Genomic DNA, 24,444 nt, shown 5'->3' on the forward strand with positions numbered 1-24,444 from the left:
CCCAACAGACTTTAGTTTCTTTTATTGTTATCATTATTCTAGTCATTTCATTGGTTTGCATTGGAGTAAGTGAAAGTGGTCTTAATGTCATCACAGAAAGCAACAGTTTCAGGTTCTGGAGGCAAACACAACATTTTCTCCACAGGGGAAACTGATTTTTAACAAACTTATCATTTCCCTTGGCAGATTTTAAGGCAGGTTTAAATGACACAGACAACAGTTCTATATCTGAAGAGCATACTTTCTCTCACCGCCACGTTTGTTCACCATCCTCGATTGATGTAGAGATAAACACCACCACCCTGATTTCGTTACCTCACAATCCCGGTCCAGCTGAACAGATGCATCAAACCCATCTAATGCTAGTGTGGAGTCCATGTGCTGTGAAGGAAACCTCGGTCAGTCCCAAAATGCAAGCATTTGTATACTCTCGAAGATGACGAATGTTAGCCTGTTATTCATCGGTCTTACTTTTAATTAGACGTTCGCCAAAAGTATAGTTGGGAGTGGAATGCGATTCTTTTTCAGCAAGTTTTAATCTGCACTCAGGCTTAGTTTCTTAAGCCGTGGTTCCCTCGAAGGAAGCCCAAGAACGATCAAGAAAACAGTCCAAAGTATCGTCCACCGGCTCAACCAAATCACGCTGCATCCTTCTGAATCCAAACAGGAACTCAGTCTAGAATACCTCAGTCTGGTTGTTGTGTGAGGTCAGTGACACAACACTTCGCTGATAATACACAGCCAGATGATCATAAAAAACACATCCATCCTTCCACATAGGAATGTCTCATGACAAAATGTAAAAGTCCTTTATCTTAAAGAATTTTAAATCATTAAAAACTTGCAAACCTTGTATTGTATACCTGGAAGAGCAGCTAGAGCAGCGCCCCTGATATATTAAAGACAAATCTGTTTTGAGCTCTGAGATTGGTAATCAATTAAACTAAATTGAACTGAACTGGATTTTTAAAGAAAGTGTTTAATAATCTGAAGAGCTCTTTAGCTCCGCCCAGTTCCATGAGCACCACAAATGATGTAATCAAGTCTCCATCTGCTCTCAAAATACCAAAATAATTTTGCAAACAAAAAACCTGTTAATTCATAGTTTCTGCCTTATGAGATTGTAGTTTTTTCCCCTGTTGAGTACTATTAGGTAAGCTATTTAGTACTTTGAAGTACTTTTACTATTAAGATATTAGTCTTTCAAAAAAATTTTTGTAACATTTTGATGTTTTGTTTGTTTTTTCTCAAAATGCACTCACCGGCCACTTTATTAGGCTACTAGTACGGGGTTGGACCCCCTTTTACCTTCAGAGCTACCTTAATCCTTCATGGCATAGATGGAAATATTTGGATGGAAAGATACTGGAAATATTTTGGTCCATATATCTATGATGTGAATCTCCCATTTCACCACATCCCAATGGTGCTCTATTGGAATGAGTTCTGGTGACTGTGGAGGCCATTTAAGTACAGTGAACTTATTGTCATGTTCAAGAAACCAGTCTAAGATGATTCGCGCTTTATGACATGGCGTGTTATCCTGCTGGAAGTAGCCATCAGAAGATGGGTACACTGTGGTCATAAAGGGGTGGACATGGTCAGCAACAATACCCAGTTAGTCTGTGGCATTGACACAATGCTCAATTAGTGCTAACAGGCCCGAAGTGTGCCAAGAAAATATCCCCCATACCATTACACCAGCACCACGGACCTGAATACAAGGCCGGATGGATCTATGCTTTTATGTTGCTGACGCCAAATTCTGACCCTACCATCAACATGTTGCAGCAGAAATCTAGACTCATAATACCAGGCAAAGTTTTTCCAATCTTCCATTGTCCAATTCTGATGAGCCTGTGTGAATTGTAGCCTCAGGTTCCTGTTCTTAGCTGACAGGAGTGGCACCTGGTGTGGTCTTCTACTGCTGTAGCCCATCCGCCTCAAGGTTGGACAAGTTGTGCGTTCAGAGATGCTCTTCTGCATACCTCGGTTGTAATGAGTGGTTGAGTTATTGTTGCCTTTCTATCTGCTCGAACCAGTCTGGCCAATCTCCTCCATTCTCATTTTCTCGCCCACAGAACAGCAGCTCACTGAATATTTTCTCTTTTTCAGATCATTCTCTGTAAACCCTAGAGATGGTTGTGCGTGAAAATCCCAATAGATCAGCAGTTTCTGAAATACTCAGAGCAGCCCGTCTGGCACCAACAACCATTCCACGTTCAAAGTTACTTAAATCACCTTTCTGCCCCATTGTGATGTTCGGTTTGAACTGCAGCAGATCGTCTTGACCATGTCTACAAGCCTAAATGCATTGAGTTCCTGTCATGTGATTAGCTGATTAGAAATTTGCATTAACAAACTGTTGGACAGGTGTAGCTAATAAAGTGGCCGGTGAGTATGTTTTTACAGGCTTGTGATTGGTTAGCTCTGGTTCCTGTTTTTTTTTTTTTTCTTTTGTTGTTGATTTTTAACGACCACAGAGAGTCAAGACCTCAGTTTACGTCTTATCCGAAAGACTGCGCTCACTGACAGTAAAGTACAGTATAGTGTCCCCTTCACTATACTGGGGCATTAGGACCTACACAGACGACAGGTTGAGTGCCCCCTGCTGGCCTCACTAACAACACTTCCAACAGCAACCTAGCTTTCTCATGTGGTCTCCCATCTAGGTACTGACCAGGCTCAGCCCTGCTTAGCTTCAGTGAGTAACCAGTCTTGAGCTGCAGGGTGAGATGGCTGTGGCAAAAATGGCAATAGATATTTTTCAGAGCTAAAAATGTCAAGGTGCAAACATTTAAACTTTAAAACAACACAAATGACTGAAAACCTCAGTGGATTTTCTATTTCTTATTGACTATTGTCATTTTTTTTTTCTTGTCTTCCAACATTAGTGCTCTTTTTCAGCTCTAGGTTCACCTAACAGCACCTACTGGAGAGCTGGTGATGAAGATTGTACACTGCAAAAAAATGCTGGGTTCCACACAATCAATTTGTGTTGAGACAACATGAAGAAATTTAGTTAACTTTACACTGATTGAACATAAAACAATTAAGTTGTCCCAAAAAAATCATCCAGAATTATGTTGTTTCAACTAATTTTAAATAAGCAGTTTGAACAAACATCAAACATATTTTTTTGATTCCAAAGACACCATCTGATTGGTCAGATTTGGATAAAAACTTCTCTGCGATATGGATATTGCATATACTATTATCACGTTAATGATAATAGTATATGCAGACCTAATATACATCGTCGGGGTTCCACACAATTGATTAGTGTTGAAGCAACATGAAGGAATTAAATTTCCTCATTAGATTTTACATATTTAAGTGGAATAAACATAAAACAATTAAGTTGTTCCCACAAAAAACTCGAGAATTGTGTTGTTTCAGCTCATTTTAAATAAGGAGTGTGTACAAACCGCAAACTTCATTTTTTTTTTAAATGTACGTTTTTTGATAATACACTTTACTATATCATGGTTTAAAGGACTATAGTGTTTATTATAAATCACTAAGCATTTTTTTCATGTGGGTAACCAGATTACACTGGGCTCTATAAATGGGTCATTAGCTTACTCTACATTCACGTGTGGTAATGATTCCAGTCTGAATGTGTTTCCACCTGTGCACTCTTTCATTTGGGATCATTTCTCTTTCACAGCCCTGCCTGAGAATCTGACAGCATCTCTGAACACTATCACAGCTATCCACGGTCTCTAGGGGTCTTTTCATTACGTCTTCACTATATTCAGCACAACTCCTCACTTGTTGATCTTTTATCAACCTCTGTTTGTCATCTCTAAGATAAAGTTCCACCGAGGGGCAAATGTTTTGGTATTTTAATAGTGGCAATCTCAAAGCAGAGAACTCTCGGCAGAGATTTATTTATAAATCTCAAACAGATCAGGACAACTGGCGTTTGGTGGATCCTGAGGAGAAGTAAAAGTCAAGGAGCTTCCTCAGGTTGGGTAATGCTTGATTTTTGTTTAGGAGATAAAGGGTTAGTTCACCCAAAAATTAACATTTTGTTATTAATTGCTTTTTCTTTCCAAACCCTCGAGCCTTGGTTCATCTTCTGAATACAAATTAAGATATTTTCAAAGAAATCTGAGAACTCTCTTATCCTCCATTGACAGCAACTATCATAACATGTTCAGAAGTCCAAAAATGGAGCAGAAAACTTTGCCGAAACAACTATAATTGTTTGCAAGATATTTTGTGCTGCAAACCAAAAATAAATTTTAAATATGACTTTGTTCGTGCTCATATCAAGTTGATTTTATTTTTTTATTTTTCCACAATGAAGGCACAGTGTACATTAATCTACATTTCTTAAGGATGTAAATGTACCCAAATTAACCCAAACACTATAGATGTTTTATTGGTTGTACCTTTGTCAGATGTCATATCTATTTGTCAAATATAAACATTCATTCATTCATTTTCCTCTGGCTTGGTCACTTTTAGTCCCCGTTTATCAGTGGTCGCCACAGTGGATTGAACTGCCAACTATTCCAGCATATGTTTGATGCAGCGGATGCCCTTCCAACTGCCATACAGCACTGGGAAACAGCCATACACTCATCCACACACACACTCATACACTACGGCCAATTTTGCTTAACCAGTTCACTTATAGCGCATGTCTTTGGACTGTGAGGGAGACTAGAGCACCCGGAGGAAACCACATGGAAACTTAGAGAAACTCCCTCAGAAATGCTTTCTGGCCTAGCCAGGACTGTGAAGTGACGGTGGTAGCCACCGTGCCACCTCAAATATAAACAATTAGAATGTTTTTTCCTCTTTAATAAAAGTTCATAAAAAATACTTTGCGTTTATAGAAAACATTCTGTAACTTGCAAATAATTTGCTAAAATTATTTAAATATTCTAAAAAATAATTAGCATTGCAATAACAAAGTAATGAACTTCAATCTCAGTAGCATTTTCAAAAATAAAAAACTAAGATAGGGCTCCATTTTGGTAAGCATTTTTTTATCACGGCCTTGCACGGCTTTCTTAATTCAGGCTAATTGACATACTTTATGGATTTAATATCAGTTGTTACCTGAAAAATGCTATTTAAAGTATTAAAGTAACAGTAATAAATAAATGTGCATTTGAGCTCTCTTTACTTACTTATTCCCAAGGCCATTTATATAGAGGTTGATATTTAGCCACACCATATTGGTGTTTTGTAACATCTAGTTTTTATGAGGTGAATGCTCAACCCCCAATCTGGAGGACCAGAACATTTTAGCTTACCTTATAAACAATTTCGCTTACCTAATTCACCCATAAACTGAGGAAGCCCACGCTAACATGGGGAGAACATGCAAACTCCACACAGAAATGCCAACTGACCCAGCCGGGGCTCGAACCAGTGACTTCTTGCTGTGAGGTGACAGCGCTACCCACTGCACCACCGTGTCGCCCAAGCTCTCTCTGCTACCGTGTTTAATTTGGCTGTGTTTTGCTCAGTAAACTCTGAGATGTCTTTCCAATTGTTTTTTTTACTTTGCACTTTTAACTATCAAAGATATTGGTAAGTCAATACAGAACCCCCAGATGAGCTTCACATGCTGCAAATCACACGTGGAACACATCTTAAACATGGGCTTGGAACATCTTCATGAGAAACTCAGGGGATAATGTGGTTATGAATTACTTGCTCTTTAAAGCTATAAAATATGGGTCCTGAACTCGATTACTGGAGGGCCGCAGCTCTGCACAGTTTTGCTTCAACTCTAATCAAACACAGCTGATCCAACTAATCAAAATGTTTAAGACTTTTAGAGACTTAAACAGGTGTGAGTTGGAGGTGGTTGGAGCTAAAATCTGCAGAGCTGAGGCCCTCCAGGAATTGTGTTTGAGACCATTGCTATCAAGCCAGCTATATGATATTTCTCTGAATTGTCAATCTTATCAAAATGTTGCTGAAAATCCTGTTGTACAATGATGTTTAATTCCAATTAAACTTAAATGTGCAAGGTTGTGCTTCACATCTGTTTGCTGTGAGGTCTTTATTAAATTTAATGACTAAAAAGTTTTTCAAAATAACTGGAAGATATGACATTAGTTTTCTAGAAAAATCATGTTTCAAGTATGACACAAGTATCTAAAATGATTTTGTACATCTTAACAATAATTAATAATCATATTCATTCATTTTCTTTTCAGCTTAGTCCCTTTATTAATCAGGGGTCGCCACAGCAGAATGAACCGCCAACTCGGATGACCTTCCAGCTGGAACCCATCACTGGGAAACATCCATACACACTCATTCACACACATACACTACAGACAATTTAGCTTACCCAATTCACCCATACTGCATGTCTTTGGACTTGTGGGGGAAACCGGACCACCTGGAGGAAACCCACGCGAGCACGGGGAGAACATGCAAACCACGGCTTGCTGTGAGGCGATTGTGCTACCCACTGCCCCACCATGCTGCCCTTAATAATCATATATTGGACTGTATTATTTGTTTAATTAAATGTAATACTAATGTGAGAGTTTTGTACACATTGGATGTAAGTAGTCTGCTATAGACCATTTCAATGATGAACATTTCCTGCTTGTTATCAAACTATTTCATAAGAGGCAATTCAATAATAACTCAATGTTTGCAGCTATCATAAAATTATTTATCAATATGTGATCTTTTGGGATCAATAAAAGATCTTTTGGGATTCTCAGAAGCTATAGAAAGCTATATAAATGAAAAATGTAAAACAGGAAATACGTTGGGACTATTGTTTTTGTTTACATCCCTCAAAATGGTTTATACTGCCATAAAGATTTGCGGATGCATCAGCATTTGCAACAAGTTTCATTTTTTTTTTAATGTTTGTCCTTCTTGAGCTCAGGAACTTATATTATTATTATATAAAACTGGAACTAGGCCGAAGGAAAATGAATAAATGAATGAATACTGAACCTTAAAAAAATACACATTTTTAAAAAAAATTGTAAGGTTTTAATAAACTATTCACTGGGGTTACAATGATGGCACAGTGGGCAGCATAAACACATCACAGCAAGCAGGTCGCTGGTTTGAGTGCTGGCTGAACCAGTTGGCAGTTCTGTGTGGAGTTTGCATGTTCTCCTCGTGTTGGCGTGGGTTTCCTCCGGGTGCTCCAGTTTCCCCTACAGTCCAAAGACATGCGCTATAGTTGAATTGAAGAAACTCAATTGGATGTAGTGTGTGAATGCAAGAGTGTATGGGTGTTTCCCAGTGTTGGATTGTGGCTGGAAGGGCATATGCTGCGTAAAACATATGCTGGGTAAGTTGGTGGTTCATTCCGCTGTGGCGACCCCTGATTATTGAAAGGACTAAGCCGAAAACAATATGAATGAATGAATGTTGTTGTTGTTGTTGTTGTTTTTATTGTGTGAAGCCCTTTATTCAACGATGCTTGGTTTTAAATGTGCTATATAAATAAAACTGAAAATTGAAATGGTTTCAAATATATTAGACATTATTTGATTAAAATCTGCTTTTTCAAAGGTAGAGAGCCAAAGAATCCAAAATATGATGCTGTCGATTATTAATAAACTCTTAAACATTTTCATGCAGTGCTAAAATTGTTTATTATATTTAGAAAGAACACGTGATAAAAAAATCTTCTAATTCATTATCTGGAGGGTCTCTCTCGTGTTCTCGGTGAATGACTGTAGAATGTTACGCGCAGTGTGTCATGAATACCAATGATGCAAACTTTGTAATCAACATGACAGAGTGCGCGAACTTTGAGGACTCTCCCTATCCTCCATTCTGAAGACGGTCTCAAGCCGCCCGCGCTCGCAAAGCCTGCCAAAAAAGTTCGCAAGAAAGTTGTCTTGCTTGTTAATGCGCGATAAACACACGCGCTTTCGTTTAAAAACCATTCTCGCCTTGTTACTAATGATAAATATCACACGTCGGACGGGTTTAAACACAGATGTAACCCAGAAATGAGCGCTCTCTTACGCCGAGGCCAAGAGATCTTTTAAACTTTTGTTTGCGTATTGGATTTTGTAGATTTTAAAGGGGCAACGCACGTTAATCAAGTCTGAGAAAGAGAGAGAGAGAGAGAGAGAGAGAGAGAGAGAGAGAGAGAGAGAGAGAGAGAGAGAGAGAGAGCGAGAGCGATTAGGACACTTTGTACCGAAGTCAGATTTACAACCCAATTGACGTGAAAGAACAAAAATAGAGTATCATTATAGCGTAAGAATATTTCATGCTGGAGGTCTGAAGGAAATTGCACAATAAAACAAGAAATTATTAAGTGGACCCTACTAAAATTATAAACTTTTTATTTATTTATTTATTAATTCATTCATTTTCTTTTTGGCTGAGTCCCTTTATTAATCTGGGGTCGCCACAGCGGAATGAACTGCCAACTTATCCAGCATAAGTTTTACACAGTGGATGCCCTTCTGCAACCCAGCACTGGGAAACATATGTAATTATTTCTTTGTTTATTTAACGTAAATATATAAATAACTTAAAGACACATCTTTACCATGTTCTTATTGACTGAATAATTGTTTATATACTTAAAATGCATTTTAAAATGATGTGTGTTTTACCATATTAAATATTTATGTTCTGTATTAGCCTATAGTTACAGTATTGTAGGACCAGTAGGCTACAACGCACAGCTTAAAAGTATTATAATTGTAGCAATTATAATTATATGTAGTAATTATAATTAATAATGAATGTAATATGCAAATTTATACATGTTTGTGGGGTTCGGTTTCCCCCACGGTCCAAACACAAACTTATTTGTTTAACCCAATGGTTGAGTTAAAAATATTGGGTGCTTTGTTGGGTTATTTTTTTAACTTTTATTGCATTATTTAATAATAAATCAACCAGTTGGGTTAAATATTTGGTGTTTTGTTGGGTTATTTTTTAACTTTTATTGGGTTATTTTTTTTAAATCTCAACCAGTTGGGTTAAAATTTTGGAATTTCAACAGTCAACTGATTTAACTGACACAGAAGAGCTGTATTATTATGCATATAATGTTCTTTTTGCATTAGAAAGTTTATTTAAGCTCAAACGCAATAATTTTTATTTTTTATTTTAGTTTTTTAATCAAATTACCTCTCCGTGTCATGTTTTATATCCATTTCACCAGCACTCTTAATTGTTGATGATACAAATGCGCACTTCATAGTTGATCTATGTTAAACTGATAACGCTTAAGTGTCTGGAACTTAAAATGTAATGAAAATAAAGCATTTTCAATATTTTTGAAAACTGTGTTATTTATGTACACAGTCATAATTATACAATTAATAGTAGTACTAGTAATAGTACCAATAGTAATACTTGAAATAAAAAAAATACATTTAATCAAAATAACCCAATGCATTGGGTTAAATTTTATAACCCAACGCACTTGGTTAAAATAACCCATAGTTGGGAACGTGCTATAATAACCTATAGTTGGGTTATATGTTGGGGTATTTTTAACCCAAGTATTTTAACTGAGCATGTGCTATAGGTGAATAGGGTAGGCTAAAATGTCCGAAGTGTATGAGTGTGTGTGAATAAGTGTGTATGTATGTTTCCCAGTGATGGGTTGCCGCTGGAAGGGTATCAATATGCGTAAAACATATGCTTTTTAAGTTGGCGGTTCATTCCGCTGTAGAGACCCCTGATTAATAAAGGGACTAAGCCGAAAAGAAAATGAATGAGTAAACGTTTGTGGGCCAATAAAATATTTAGAGGAACTTTTATATGTGTTGTTTCAGTTGAACAGGTAGGCAACTAAAACACATTCGCTTAAATATTCCTTCAAAATCGTGACTTATTTCACATTCATAAACTTTGGACCTTCAAAAAGTTGCTTAGTTGGTTCTTGCTGGAGTGTCATTGCCCCTTTAAGAGGAAGGGCGCCTTGAAACCACCGAGTTCCATGTTTGTATGTTGAAATTGAGAGCAGAGCCGAACTCCATGTTGTGAAAAGTTATCATCAAGGAACGTAACTTTTTATTATTATTTTTATTTCGTTTTCATTTTGTCGTCTAACTAGTAACAGCACAGATATCGCAAACAGCCTCGAACGGTTTGCATTATGACTTCTTTTACGCGGTAAAAGTCTTGTGGATTTCTGGGGGCATTTGCAGGGAGTTTTTTCCCCTTTTTTTGTCAATTCAATCGTAGCCAGCGGAAAGATTTTAATACGGAAAACCTTTTTAAGTGTCGATTTTACTGGCTTTACGGATCTCATGGACCACCCGTCCTCCTCGATCATCACACAAGTGAACAGGGATGAAGAAGCGACTGCTCCTTTGCGGGACAGAGGTGAGTTGAGAGAAAGTTTGCAGTCGGCGCATGTCAAAAACTCCTTTGAAGAATGTTTGGCGCGCGCGGCGGCCGCTTGATACAAAGTACCATCTTCAAAGTGCCGCCTTGCTTCGAATGTAACGAACACTTCAATCGCACATTTCCGCACATCAAAACACTACAGAAACATGCCATATTCACTTCTCGAAAGTTGATGACAGTTAATGCACTTTTCATTCGGGTCACTATAACAATGAGAATTCGGATTCATTAAACACAGTTAGCTTCATTTGTATACCATAAACTGGAGTTTTATTAAAATAAAGACTTTTATTTATTTATTTTTATGTAAGTGAAGGCTTTGAAGAAGAGGGGGCGTGTCCATGATGACATGTGACGTATGAGGGAAGGCTGTAACCCTTGTTTACTTAGTAGTGCGTGCTGTAGTGCACAAGCTAACCTGGCTTGAGTCATCTTCACACTGGTGTGCGTGTTCACTGAACTTACAATAAATGACTCTTCGGGTGACAGGTTATCACGAGACAAGATTGCATAGAATAGGCATTGTTTGTTAATAGCAGACTCCTAGCTTTGTTTATCTTGTATGTCTTGATGTTCAGATTCAGAGTCTTTTTTGATATGGTGTCAATTCAAGGATGTAGGTGAATAAATTATTGTACTGAAATAGTTTAGTGTTTGTAGCTGTAGTTTTTTTATGTACTATGCTTATGTGGTTTGTGCATGTGAATGTGCAAAAGAGCTGTAAAATGGAAATACTTTGTTAGTTAAGAGGCTGTGTTTTTTATTATTATTATTATTATTATTATTATTATTATACATTTTAAGCCATCGTTCACCCAAAAGTTGAACTGATGTTTTGTTCATTGATAGTTCAGATCATTTTTCAATTCAATTCACCTTTATTTGTATAGCGCTTATACAATGTAGATTGTGTCAAAGCAGCTTCACATAAAATGTCATAGTAAATTGGAACAGTGTAGTTCAGTTTGTAGTGTTTAAGTTCAGTTCAGTTTAGCTCAGTTCAGTGTGGTTTAATAATCACTTTTAGGAGTTTCTTTCTTCTGTTGAACACTAAATGTGAAATTGTGAATATTCCTTGTTGGCGCTCATTGACTCCCATAGTACTCTTTCAACTCTGAAAACTGGACTGACACAGTTTCAATTTATTAGAACGTTTATGTTAAGCTGCTTTGACACGATCTACAATCTTTACTGATTGTAAAAGTGCTATATAATGAAACATGAATTGAATTGATTTTCCAGTGATGGGTTGCAGCTGGATGGACATCTGCTGCTTAAAACAAATGCTGGATAAGTTGGCGGTTCATTCCGCTGTGGCGACCCCAGAATAATAAAGGGACTAGCCGAAAAGAAAATTAATGAATGAATTGAACAAAATTTTAGAAACTACATTATTATGGATGTCAATTGGTGCCTGCTACCAGCAACCTTCGAAAGTGATATTTATAAAATGTGGTAAACTTGATCTGTTTTTTTTTTTTTTGCCATGACATAGCCATAAAGCTGATATGGCAAGAAACTCTTTTTTTTTTTAATGGCAGTAAATATTTTTGTTAGGACTGCATGATATTGAAAAAAAAAAAAAATACAAATTGTGATTTTTTTTTTTTTTTTTTTTGATTTTTTTTAATTTATTTTTTAAATATATTTTTTATTTTATTTTATTTATTTTTTATATATTTTGTATTATTTATTTTTTATTAGTATTTTTTTTTATTTAAATTTTATTTATTTATTTTTTTTTATTATTATTTGAATACATGATATGATACTATGTTATGAATACAATCTCACTAGATGAGTTGAATAAATGTTTGTATAGAATTTATAATTTTAGATTGATTTGGAAGATTCTGAAGGGGAGTGCATAAAATATAATGCAAAATCTATAAGCATAGATAAATTAAATAAATAAAAATATACAAATGAAATAAACAGCGTTTTATTGTTTTCTGAAAAGTCAAAATGTATTCAGGTATACAGCAGTTGAATAATTGATTGTAAAATAATACTCATAGTCTTCATTTTTTTTTATAAACAATTCAATAAAATTAATCGTTATTCATTTTTCAAAGTTTTTTGAAAATGCAGTGCTTATGCCTGAATGCTTTTAAAACCCTCACAGTCACAGGCCTCAATAGACTTAACATTGCATATTCTCACGATGTGACTATTGCGAATGATCACATTGCAATATCAATGCTGAAAAATGATATTTTGTGCAGCCCAAATTTTTGTACTGTTTATTGTACTTAAATAGTCTAGTGCAGGGGTGCCCCAACTCAGTCCTGCAGGGCCGTTTTCTTGCATAGTTTAGCTCCAACTTCCGTCAACAAACCTGTCTGGAAGTTTTTGTATATCTAGAAAGAGCTTGATTAGCTGGTTCATGTGCATTTAATTGGGGTTAAATCTAAAATTTGCAGGACACCGGCCCTCCAGGACAGAGTTTGGGCAGCCCTGGTCTAGATTTTGTAGTTGTGCAATGTTGTGTAGTTTATTTTTAATGTATTAAGCTTGTGTGGTTTGGTTGTGCATGTGAATGTGCACAGGATCTATAAAATGGAAATACTTTGTAAGTTAAGAGGCCTTGCTTTTTGCGTTTTAAGCCATCGTTCACCCAAAAATGAAAGTGATGTCATCATTTGTTCATTGACAGTTCAAATCCTTTAGGAGTTTGTTTATTCTGGCCAGAGGAAAAATGGTTGTGTCCAACTGAGCATGATTTCTCTTGAGTGTTTTTTTTTTTTTTTTCACTTTCGTCAATTGGTGAAGTTTGTTCCTCACCACTTTTGCCACTGGCTTGCTTAGTTTGGGACTTGTGGAGCTGCGCATCGATGGATTTGCTCTTCAAGGTTTGGACTTTCAGCAGTGAAAATTAAACCACAGTGAACTGAACTTCAACTCTAAAAACTGGACTGACACAGTTTCAATTTATTATAACTTCTATTTTAAGCTGCTTTGACACAATCTACATTGTAAAAGCGATTTAGAAATAAATATGAATTAAATTAAATTTGTTTTGTTGAACACAAAATTTGACGTTTTGAAGAATATTGCTTTTTGGCACTCATTGACTTCCATAGTAGAAAATAAATTACTAGTGATGTCAATTGGTGCCTGCTACCAGCATTCCTCAATCTCAGAATAACAGAAGAAAAAAACTCAAATAGGTTTTTATCATGTGAAGCGTGAGTAAATAACGGCAGAATTGAACATTTTTGGTGAATTATTCCTTTTAAGAATAATCATTATGTAACCATATATACTTATATGTAAGTATAGGATGAAATAATGAAACATGATAGTGAAATTTATGTAGATCTGAATTTATGATTTAAGATTTTTAAGGTAAGACTAAATTACTATTGAATGGTAGAATTAGGGCTGCACGATATTGAAAAAAATGGATATTGAAATATTAAATTTTTTTGCGATTTTTGAATACAGTGCATCTGGAAAGTATTCATAGCGCTTCATTTTTCCACTTTTTTTATGTTATAGCCTTATTCCAAAATGGATTCAATTCGTTTACTTCCTCAAAATTCTACACCCAATACCCCATAATGACAATGTAAAAAAAGATTTTTTGAAATTGTTGCAAATTTATTAAAAATAAAAAACCTGAAAAATCACATGTACAGAAGTATTCACAGCCTTTGCTGTGAAGCTCTAAATTGAGCTTAGGGACATTGTGTTTCCTCTGATCATTCTTGAGATGTTTCAGCAGCTTAATTGGAGTTCACCTATGAGAAAGTTGGTTGATTGATTAGAATAAGTCTGTTACATAAAAAATGTGGAAAAAGTGAAGCTCTACGAAAACTTTCCGAATGCACTGTAGCTCTATTTGACATTTAACAGTATTCAGGTACAGAAATTGAATATTCGCAATGCAAAAATGCTTTCTTTTGCTTTGTTTCTTGTCCAAATATGAAAACATTCTTAGAGCAAGTAAAATTTTGTTTTCATCGTCAGAAAGAATAAGTGAAAATTTAAGAGTTTTTCCTTAAAACAAGTAAATTATTAGCCAGTGTCAGGTAAATAATCTTGTTTTTGCTTTGAAATCAAGACAAGACTCTATAAAAAAGAGACAACAATTCTAAAAAAAAACATTTTTTGCACAGTTTTTTACAGTGATTAAATACAATTATGTAGCTTCTGGTCAACTATAATACAGACTCAGCATTGCATATCTTTGAGGTGTAACTATTGTGGATGCGCACATTGCGATATCGATGCTTGAATGATATATTGTGTAGCCCTAGGTAGAATGATTAAAAGGTTATAGTTCAAAATGTCACAGTAAGTGCTGATAAGACACTATTTGCAGGTCAAAGTTTTGCTGAAAATTGACCCTTTTATGATAGAAACACGTCTCACTGCTGTTCTCTGATTGTTTACTCAATCCTTTTTTTGCCACGGGTTATGAATTCTGAAGTTCCTGAGAATGCTTTGACTCTCTTAAACCAAACTTTACCTTGAGTTGTTGCTTATCTGGTGTCTGTGATCTTAATTTCTGTGATGCAAACAAAATGGCTTCTGTTTTTATGACTTCTGTGTTGTTTTTAGTGTCTAGCAGCCTCTCTTTAGTACTTAATTTCTGGTGAGTTTTGCATAAATGGTAGTTATTGGTTTATTTTTGACTATTTTTGATTTTTGATTTGATTGGTTTATTTTTTATTATTTTTTTTTTATGTATGTACATACAGAAAATGCTGCTTCTCAATGCCAAGTTCACAGAGCCCTGACGGTGTGTAAAGCATTGAGTATCTTTACATGGGCAACAATACTTTAATACGATTTGAATATGATTAAAACAATACTCTGATTAAGAGTCTACCATGTAGACAGCGATTTATTTATTTTATTTTATTTTTTTTGATTACCTTAATGCGACTAAAGCCATAACTGAACTAAACAGAAATGGAATTAAGACATGTGGAGTATGCATATATTAGTGGCATTACTGAAGTAATCACTGCAATCCAACTATTACCGTCAGGAAGGACTTTTCACCATATTTTCCTACAAGATCCAAGACACAGGCAGCTGTCAGTAAAGGACCACACACACACAAAACACACACACACACTGCGAAATGAGGAAGTTTTTTTACTTTACGTTTGGCGAGCGTTATTACATTCTATAACACTCTCACCAGTCCTTGCTCCTTATTTGCTTCTAATACCCCAGTTTGTCAAGGCGTATGAATGAAATGTTCATGAGTTAAAGTAATATATATATATATATATATATATATTTATATATATATATATATATATATATATATATATATATATATATATATATATATATATATATATATATATATATATTTACCAGATGACTTAATAAAACTCTTTTTGCAAAGACTTTAAATTGATTGGGATGATTTTATAGGGGAGTGAAATATAAATATATTTTTATGTAATTTGTTAAATATAAAAAACAAAGTACAGTCTTAAACACAACAAAGCAAATATTAAAGTGAAATAAACAGTAATTTTACGTTTTTTGTGGAGTGTCTAACAGTGTTCGGTTACAGAAATTGAATAATCAAATGTAAATTAACAATGCATAGTCTTCATCATGTAAATCATTTAATATATGAATCTTTATTAAACTTTATGCTCTATTAAAATGCTTTGAACTCTCTTAAAATGCTTAGATCGTCACAGGCATTAAAAACACATGCAGACAATTAACTTAAACTCTATTGTGCTTAAATTCTGCAGAGTCTCCACAAGTCTCATGTGTTTTGACCTAAGGTTCCTGGCAGGGGCGTAGCAACCGGGGGGGACGGGGGTGATTCGTCCCCCTCGCTTTTAGAGACAGACCATTTAGAAACGGGTGATTAATAATTATATGAACGTATAATTTCATACAGCCACTTTTAAAATGTCCACTACACCCCTGGTTCCTGGTCATCTATAATCCAAACTCAACATTGCATATCTTTGTGGACACACACATTGCAATATCGAAGCTCAAACTATAATTTGTGCAGTCTTAACAGTGTCTGATGTTTCAAAGATATTTTGTGTAGACAAAATGTCATAATATGGGTTAATGTTCCATTGTCATTCATAATAACATATTTACATATAAATGAAACCATGGAGTCAGTTGTGCTTTAAAATGACAGTTAATTAGTATTTTAGCTCTGCGCTGTGATCCTTTACGTTTTTTTTTTAATATGTCATCAGATTAATTGTTCCATGTCTGATGAGATTTTTGATATATAAACAATTTTTACACTGAACAACATTTGATAGACCATTTTCACATTTCCGGGTTTCTTAGTAGCGAAAGTCGTCATAGTTGGGAAAACTTAGAGCACAGCGAATGGGAGAATACAAGAAATATATATTTTTTTCAATCTTATTTGCTCAAATAATAAAAGAAAAACTCTAAGATGATGTTATAAAGACGGTCAGAAAAATGAAAAAAATTGTGTGAGACTGACAGCAGCCAGATGAGAGAAAAACGTAAAATTTATTGTCCTGTCCCATAGACGATGCATTAGAAACGCCTCGCACAAGCTCTAATTAGTTTTTTTAGCATTTGAAGCAAAGATGATTTAACACATACAGAAATACCTATAAATGTTCATATGTTTAAAAAAATCTAAATATTAAAAACTTTCAAGGATTTAAGATGCTGTGACTGTTAAGCACATCATAACTGGCTTGTGAAAAGGGTCCACTGTCTTTTGTAAATCATTCTTAGAGCCTGATATGCATAAATGTGTTTGCTCATAAAAAAATGAAACGCGCACATTTCAATGAAGGAATAAAAAAAAAAAACACTTACTATTTTGATACTTGAAAGTACTTTTATTTTGTCTTTAACCCACATACAAGTATATAATATATTCGTTATCTCAGACTGTAGTCAGGTTTCCATCCTAACAAGAAGCTAGTTGTCTTAAAGTTCACAAATAAATGGTGGCTTATGCCGAGTTCAGCCTGCACGATTTTTAAAGTAGTCGGTCACAGATGTTTTTACACTGAATGACTATCTGGGCTAGCATTTCATCGCTGCTTTGTTTACACTGCAAGATGGATCAGCGACAGGGAGTTTCACACTACATGACTTTACAATCGCTGACAACTTTGTCTTGGTCCGCGAACTACGTCTCACAACCAAACACACATGAGAAGTGACATGGAAACAACGTGAGGTCATGTAGTATATGTTTTGTTATTTACTACATACTGAGAAAGAAGCATTTAGTAGGGTAGAAAATGTACTTATTTTGCTCACCTGGCATTTGAAGGGAATTAGCAATTTCTCCTCAACTTTTTTTCTTTTTCGACCTGTTTGTGGTATTGCTCAGATGTCATGTCAAACAGACACGGGTGCTACTACCAAATTTTCATTCGTTTTTCCTTCATTAATTGGGTCCAAATAGACCGAAAAGAAGCCCTTTTAACTTCTGCCTCAACCTCCCACTGGCCTGCAGATACCCATACTAGTGGATGCTGCTCTCTCATTGGCTGTAGGTAATTTCTGATGTTATTTTCAGCCAGAATACATTTCACACTGCATTATTTTGAATCGCTGACAGGTCCAGACATTTAGTATGCCAAATACCTCATGGGTGTCAGCGACTCATTGGCGATTCTCTCAGATCGTGTCTTTGATAGTTCACACTGTGTGATTGTCGCTTGCATGAACGAGCACCGATGTCAGGCGTTTGTCGGCGATTTCTCAAAACCTGTCTGCGAGTCAAAATCGGCTAAGATCATGCAGTCTGAACTCAGAATTAGGTTTCCATTAAGTTGATTGAGCAGCTGACTGTAGTATTGGTAACCTAGCAACCAACAGTAAACAAGGCAAACATAAAGGAGACAGCTGATTAGTCACGTTTGTAAAATGTTTGCTACGTCAGAGTTTATTTGGAAAATCCCAAAACCACCTCAAGCAAGAGTAAAACCTTTTCGCGTGTATTTTCTTCCAATTTTCTTAATGTGATGTGACTTAAATGCACATTAACAGAGTGATGGAAACCCAGCTTATGACTAATAGTAAGTAGCTTCTTAGTTAGACTTGATCAGTTTTGAAAATATTAATCTGAAATGCATCAAGGTCATTGTAAATGCTGTCGAATAAATACAACAATGCTTTCTAAATGTGAGTGAGTATCCAGACCAGGTACCATGTAAACCAATAATGGTTGAGATGGTTTACAGGCTGGTGTTTTTGCTGGAGATCTGATGAAAACCTCCGGTAGGTTCAGTGAAGATACCCTCTCCATCTGATTTACATCAAAATCTCTTGTGGATGAAAAAAAGTGATGCACTATAATTTTTAGTAGGATGTATTATGGTAAAAAGAGAGCAAGCCTCTTTGATGCATCTAAAGAATGTTGCTTAACTGGATAGTTGCATTTCCAGTCTTTAAGATTCTAAAGTGAAGCAGATTATTTCGTAAGGCAAAGTATGACGTTGTTGAGAAGGAATCAGGAGCATGCACTGACCGTACAGCCATGTGTGATATTAGGTTTCAGAGTCACTCTTTATTCTCCGAACACCCTAAGAAAAAACACTTTTCCAAGCAGTTTTGGGGGAAAAACTAATTGATTCAACGAAGTCTAAAAGTTTTTCATAAGAATTGTAAATAAGCAGATTTTTTTTATTATGATTACACTAATCCATCTTTTATGAGATGTTATATTAAATGTTGCTAAATATGGAAGGGTAAGGTTGCATGATAAACCATGCCAGAAATGAGTAACATGCTTAGTTTTAATAGTGTATTTGATAAATTCATAATGCTTTACTAAAATAATGTGTGAGTCTATATTAGGCTCTAAATGAGAACAGTTTTATTTTACATTTAAGTTAAGAATTGTCATCAGTACTTTTTTACAGATTAAAACAAAAAAAGCAAAACATTTTAATCAAACCATTCAACTATTTACTATTAAGGGCAGTTTTTTATTGATTAAAATGACAAAAAAGGTACCATGTAGTCAATATTTATATACATTTTTAGACTAATGTCAGTGGTTTTACTTAAGAAGAGTTCAGAAATCAATATTTGGTGGAATAACCTTTTATTTTTTTTTATTGTAATTTATAATCTCAACCAATTAAAGCATTGGTTTTTTTCAGAAGTTTGATTTAAATTACAATATTTTTCTTATACAATAAGAAATCAATCAGAAGTTTAATAAATAAACCACAAAACAATTAGTATTTTTTTATTGAAACCCAAACCAAATAAAAACAATAAATCTAGTTGCTTATTATTTTATTATGATTTTTAATCACAACCAATAAATGCATTGTTTTTTTGTGTGTTTTTTAGGGCTGGGCGATATAGCAAAAAAAATTATCATGGTATCATGTTTCATATCATACGATATCGATAATTATTGAATATTTTTAACCATCCATTTAGGTATATTAGGATTTTTTTGTTTTTTAAAAACTTAGTTAATTTACCAACATTAGTTACTAGGGTAAATAGATTTAACAGTCAAAACCAAAAATGTTTAAACAAAATATCTCATCTTTTTATAATAAAATAAACATACATGTTAAAGAGACTCTTAAACTTGATGAATAAAGTGTTACAAAGTTTGTGCAATGGTGAATTGTAAATACTGAACAATCAAAGCAAACTTTAAGGTAGATCAACATCTGTAAATGTCAATAATAATGATACAGTAAACCTCAAGCTCCGTAAACAAAACAAATTATGATAACCAAATCTGAACTTTCAAGTAAAGGAACTAACCATCGTTATTCACATACATATTGCAACATTACAAATTGTGAAGTTGGATTACTATATTACCCCCTATGCTAAAAAACTTTCAGATGGGGAGCCAGTGGCTGGGATGCACAAGAAACCAAAAAGCCCCTCTGGAGACATCCTTACATGCTTTTTTATTTACAATTTCCTCACTGCTGCTAGCCACGGCGCTCATTTTCACATGTGTTGTTATTCTGACCAGAAGTGACAAGCGGCATGTGATTTCCTTGACCATTACAATGGGCTTTGCGCTCGCGCTCCCCTGGCGTCACTCGTAACTAGGCCACCATCAAGCGTTTTCTCAGAGGATGACAAGTTTATGTAGAAAAGTAAAAAGCACTGCAGTGATCGGATGCGCTGTGTTTGTCTGAGATCATTAGTCTGTCATTACTGAAATGTGTATATTCCATACAAAGTTGGAAGCAGATTGGTTAGTTCTACTTGCATGAAGCTTTAAATTACAATATTTTTAATTAATATTTGGAAGAAATCAATCAGAAGTTTAATAAATAATCAACAGAACAATTAGTATTTTTTTTATTCAAACCCAAACCTAATAAAACCAATAAATCTAGTTACTGAACTAAGAAATTTCAAGTGCTTTTTCCATAGCTTTATATTTGTATGCATACCGATTATTTGTTTTGTATTCATGGTTAATGCGTGCACTTTTGTCAAGGATTAATCTGTTGGTCGTGCTTGAATCATCCATTGGTTCTCTTTCTAGGCCTGTCTATCAGAAGTGCCGTCTCATGCATCTCAAGAAGACATTCACTTTCGCTCGAGGAGTAAATGAGTTAGATGACGCATTTGTGGTCTTCAAGGAAGAGACTGTGAGATCTTTTTGTATGCTCATTTCTAAAAATGATTTGCACTACATGTTTGTTCTAAAAGGAAGATACCCGAGCGAAACCACATCAAAGTAACTGAATTGGTGCTCTGCCACGTACAGTAAACACGATCATGTGTGTGAGTCCAGCAGTGTGCTTCATTTCCTCGTGTGGGTCTTGTTTCTACATGCTCTGATGCTTGTGAGGAATCTATGCATTTTCTGGAGCTTCATGGTGTCAATTTAGTAGATTTTCACACTTTGTTTAAGAGTTTAGTACTCATGAATGACACAAATCTTTTTTTCTTTGAGTTTGAGCTGTGTCTGATTTGAAGGAACATGACGGATAGGAATGTGTAAATTGTAATTAAGCGTTAAAGGTCGCATGAAGTGCTTTGAAACGTGCATTTTTTTATTTGATGTTTGACCTAATAACAACTAAAAAACGAATAGAGGGTGGGACGTTATGTAGCCCTTCCCCCTTTAAAAAAAAAAGGCCAACAGCGTTTTGTTTTACCACAGCTCTGCCAGTGAGTGGTTGAGCTCAAGTGCATCAAAAGAAAAGCAAATGAGAAGCGTCTTGGAGGGGTGGGGCATGTCAGACACAAGAGAGCATTTGATTGGTTATGGGTTGACGTGAATAAAATTGCTGATTTATTTAGGAGGAAGTGACAAACAAGCTTACATGTTTATATCAGTTTTAAATCTTCTAAACGCAAATAGTGTCACTGTTTTGGAACACACTCGCTTATAAAGATCTTAAAAATGAACAACACTGATACTAACATCTAAAAAAATTTATTTTAATTTCATGGGACCTTTAAAGAGATAGTTCATCATTTACTCACCCTTCATTTGTTGCTCAAACCTATTTGAGTTTCTTTCTTCTGTTGAACACAAAAGTAGATATGTTTTAATGTCAATGACTGGGGCCAACTTTTCTTACTATGGAAGTCAATAGCAACAGCTAAAAGATTTCTTCAAAGTATCTTATTTTGTGTTTATATATAAAAAAAGAACTTTAGGTTTAAAACCACATGAGGAAGAGTAAATGATGAGGTAATTTTATTTGATCGTTTTGGTGAACTATCTCTTAAAAAAAAAATAACTTTGGTTTTATAGAGAGAATGTTTTTTGGTGCAATGACGTTTATTACATACACTATGGATAAGCTATTGTTACTGTAGGAAAACCATGGTGAATGTGTGGTTAGTTTAACTTAAATAACCATGCATTTTTATATTTGTGGTAAAATCATTGCCTTAAAGGTGTGAATGTTCAAAGTACAGTTTATAGGATTCAGTGTGGTTTTTTTTTTTTCCTCTCTTCTCTTGTCAGTGTTTGGGAAATCATTTTTTTTATTTGCCAATAGTTGTAGTCCATAATAACATCTATAAAGAAAGTCCTCATGCTTTTAATGTGGAAAAAGACATTTCTAGGTAGACTTTTTTTTTTCAAAACTTATAAACCGCAACTTAAACAACATTCGTACTCTCTTTGCAACTGTAGAGAGACTCACAAACCCCTCCAGTGGGATTGCAAGTGAACTTCTCTCTAAAGCAAAGGCAATGAGTTTTCTCATTTTTTACTGAGAAGATCGATAATATCAGAAAGGCAATCAGCTCATTCAATTAGCCAAGTTGTGCTGAGGTGCAACCATAATTAAGAAATTATGGTTTATAATAAATTGATTTCAAAGCAATTGATGGTATAATCTTGGAAGAGATTGTACAGATTATGCAAACATCAACCTGCTGTCTTCACACATTCTCCACATCATTCTTTAAAACTGTGTTTGACTGTTTAGAACTAGATAAGTGATTGGGACTTAAAATGCAGTTTTCAAGATTTTCTCAATAACTCAAATTAGATCAAATATCCACAATCAGTTGACAAATCAATAAAAATCAAGAGGTCTTCTTACCTTTAGTTTGTTGACCAGTTTAAATGGCCATGATTTGGCATACCATGATGTAGCAGAAATCCTGAGTAATATAAATGAATATATGCTGCTTTAAGATGTATGCAAGATACAGTTTTGTCAATTTGGTCACAGGTGTACAACACTAAACACAGGTGTAAATGAGGTCTAAAACATTTGCCTTTGTCCATTTTCAACTAGGCATGGCACTATAACTGGTATTAAGGTTTACTGTGGTTTGGAAAATTCCACGTTTTAAAACCACAAACATTTTCTGTTATACCATTTCAAGGTACAGTTGTCTAATTAATTAGCCCTTCTGTGATTTTTATTTATTTTTTTTTATTTATTTATTTATTTATTTTTTCAGATATCTCTCAAATGATGTGTAGCAGAGCAAAGAATTTCTTTATATTATTTTCTATAATATATTTTTTATTCTAGTGAAAGTCTTATTATTTCAGCTAGAATAAATGCAGTTTTAAACCATTTTAAGGTCAATATTATAAGCCCCCTTAATCAATATTTTTTTTAAGATTGTCTACAGAACAAACCATCCTTGTATAGTTAACCTAATAAACCTAGTTAAGCCTTAAAATTGCACTTTAATCTGAATACCAATATCTTGAAAAATATCTAGTCAAATATTATTCACTGTTATCATGGCGAAGATAAAATAAATCTGTTATTATAAATTAGTTATTATAAAAAAAATCTTCTTTCCGTTAAATAGAAGTTGTGGAAACAAAATATACAGGGAGGTTAATAATTCAGGAGGGATAATAATTCTGACTTCAACTGTATATGAAATTTATTGTTTTTGTTGTTGTCAAAGACTATTTAATTTGATTTATTCAGGGCAACAGTATCTCCAGCAGTAAAGGAGCATCCACATCAAGAGCTACTTGGTCCACCCACGATTCAGCAAACATCTGAAAAACAAATCGCTTGCACACCAACTTCCTATAGACCAGTGTTTCTCAACCACATTCCTGAAGGACCACCAGCACTGCATGTTTAGTATTACAGCTTACAACCATTTCAGGTCTTTCTGTCTCTAATGAGCTGATGATCTGAATCAGGGATGTTTGGTTAAAGCCTGGTTTATACTCTACGCGTTCACTAGTTTTCTTGAGCATGCGCAGTGAATGTGACATCATCGCGGAGGTTCGCTTTGGGTGCGCGCAACATGATTTTGGCTGGCGGAGCACACAATGTTTTTTGAGACTAGAGCGAACAGTTCACGCAGTGCCACATTTGATTTGATTTGAGTTGAATATGAAACACTTTGAAGAGATTTTGTCCGAAACGGGTATGTACAGATATCTTCATGATCCATTCATGCGTGATCATCGGGATAACCAGATGACCAATAATTCTTGAACTAGAAATTGCAACAGCCATAAGAAAGGAGAAAAGGTTTTGTTAAAAAGTTTAGAAAAACTTGAGGGATAATCTGTTAAAAACAAAAAGAGAGGCCATGGCAAAAGTGGACACCTAGGTGGTTTTAATAAACAGTTACAGAATATGTTTTTCCACCGTTCATAGGTGTTACACTGATGTATATTACAATTTTGAATTTAAAACAATTGAA

General features: G+C 34.8%; 1 protein-coding gene across 1 annotated transcript in view; it reads left to right on the forward strand.

Annotated features, from left to right (window-relative positions):
• The first annotated feature begins 9,922 nt into the window (after positions 1–9,922).
• The window catches only part of ctdsp1 (CTD (carboxy-terminal domain, RNA polymerase II, polypeptide A) small phosphatase 1), a 58,079-nt gene continuing 43,557 nt past the window's right edge, over positions 9,923–24,444 (forward strand). The window contains exon 1 of the mRNA XM_056465769.1: positions 9,923–10,314. Coding sequence (XP_056321744.1) covers positions 10,239–10,314 — 76 coding nt within the window. The 5' untranslated portion in view covers positions 9,923–10,238. The remainder of the gene's footprint in view (positions 10,315–24,444) is intronic.

Source organism: Danio aesculapii, chromosome 9 (assembly GCF_903798145.1).
Source record: "Danio aesculapii chromosome 9, fDanAes4.1, whole genome shotgun sequence".
Taxonomy (NCBI): Eukaryota; Metazoa; Chordata; class Actinopteri; order Cypriniformes; family Danionidae; genus Danio; species Danio aesculapii.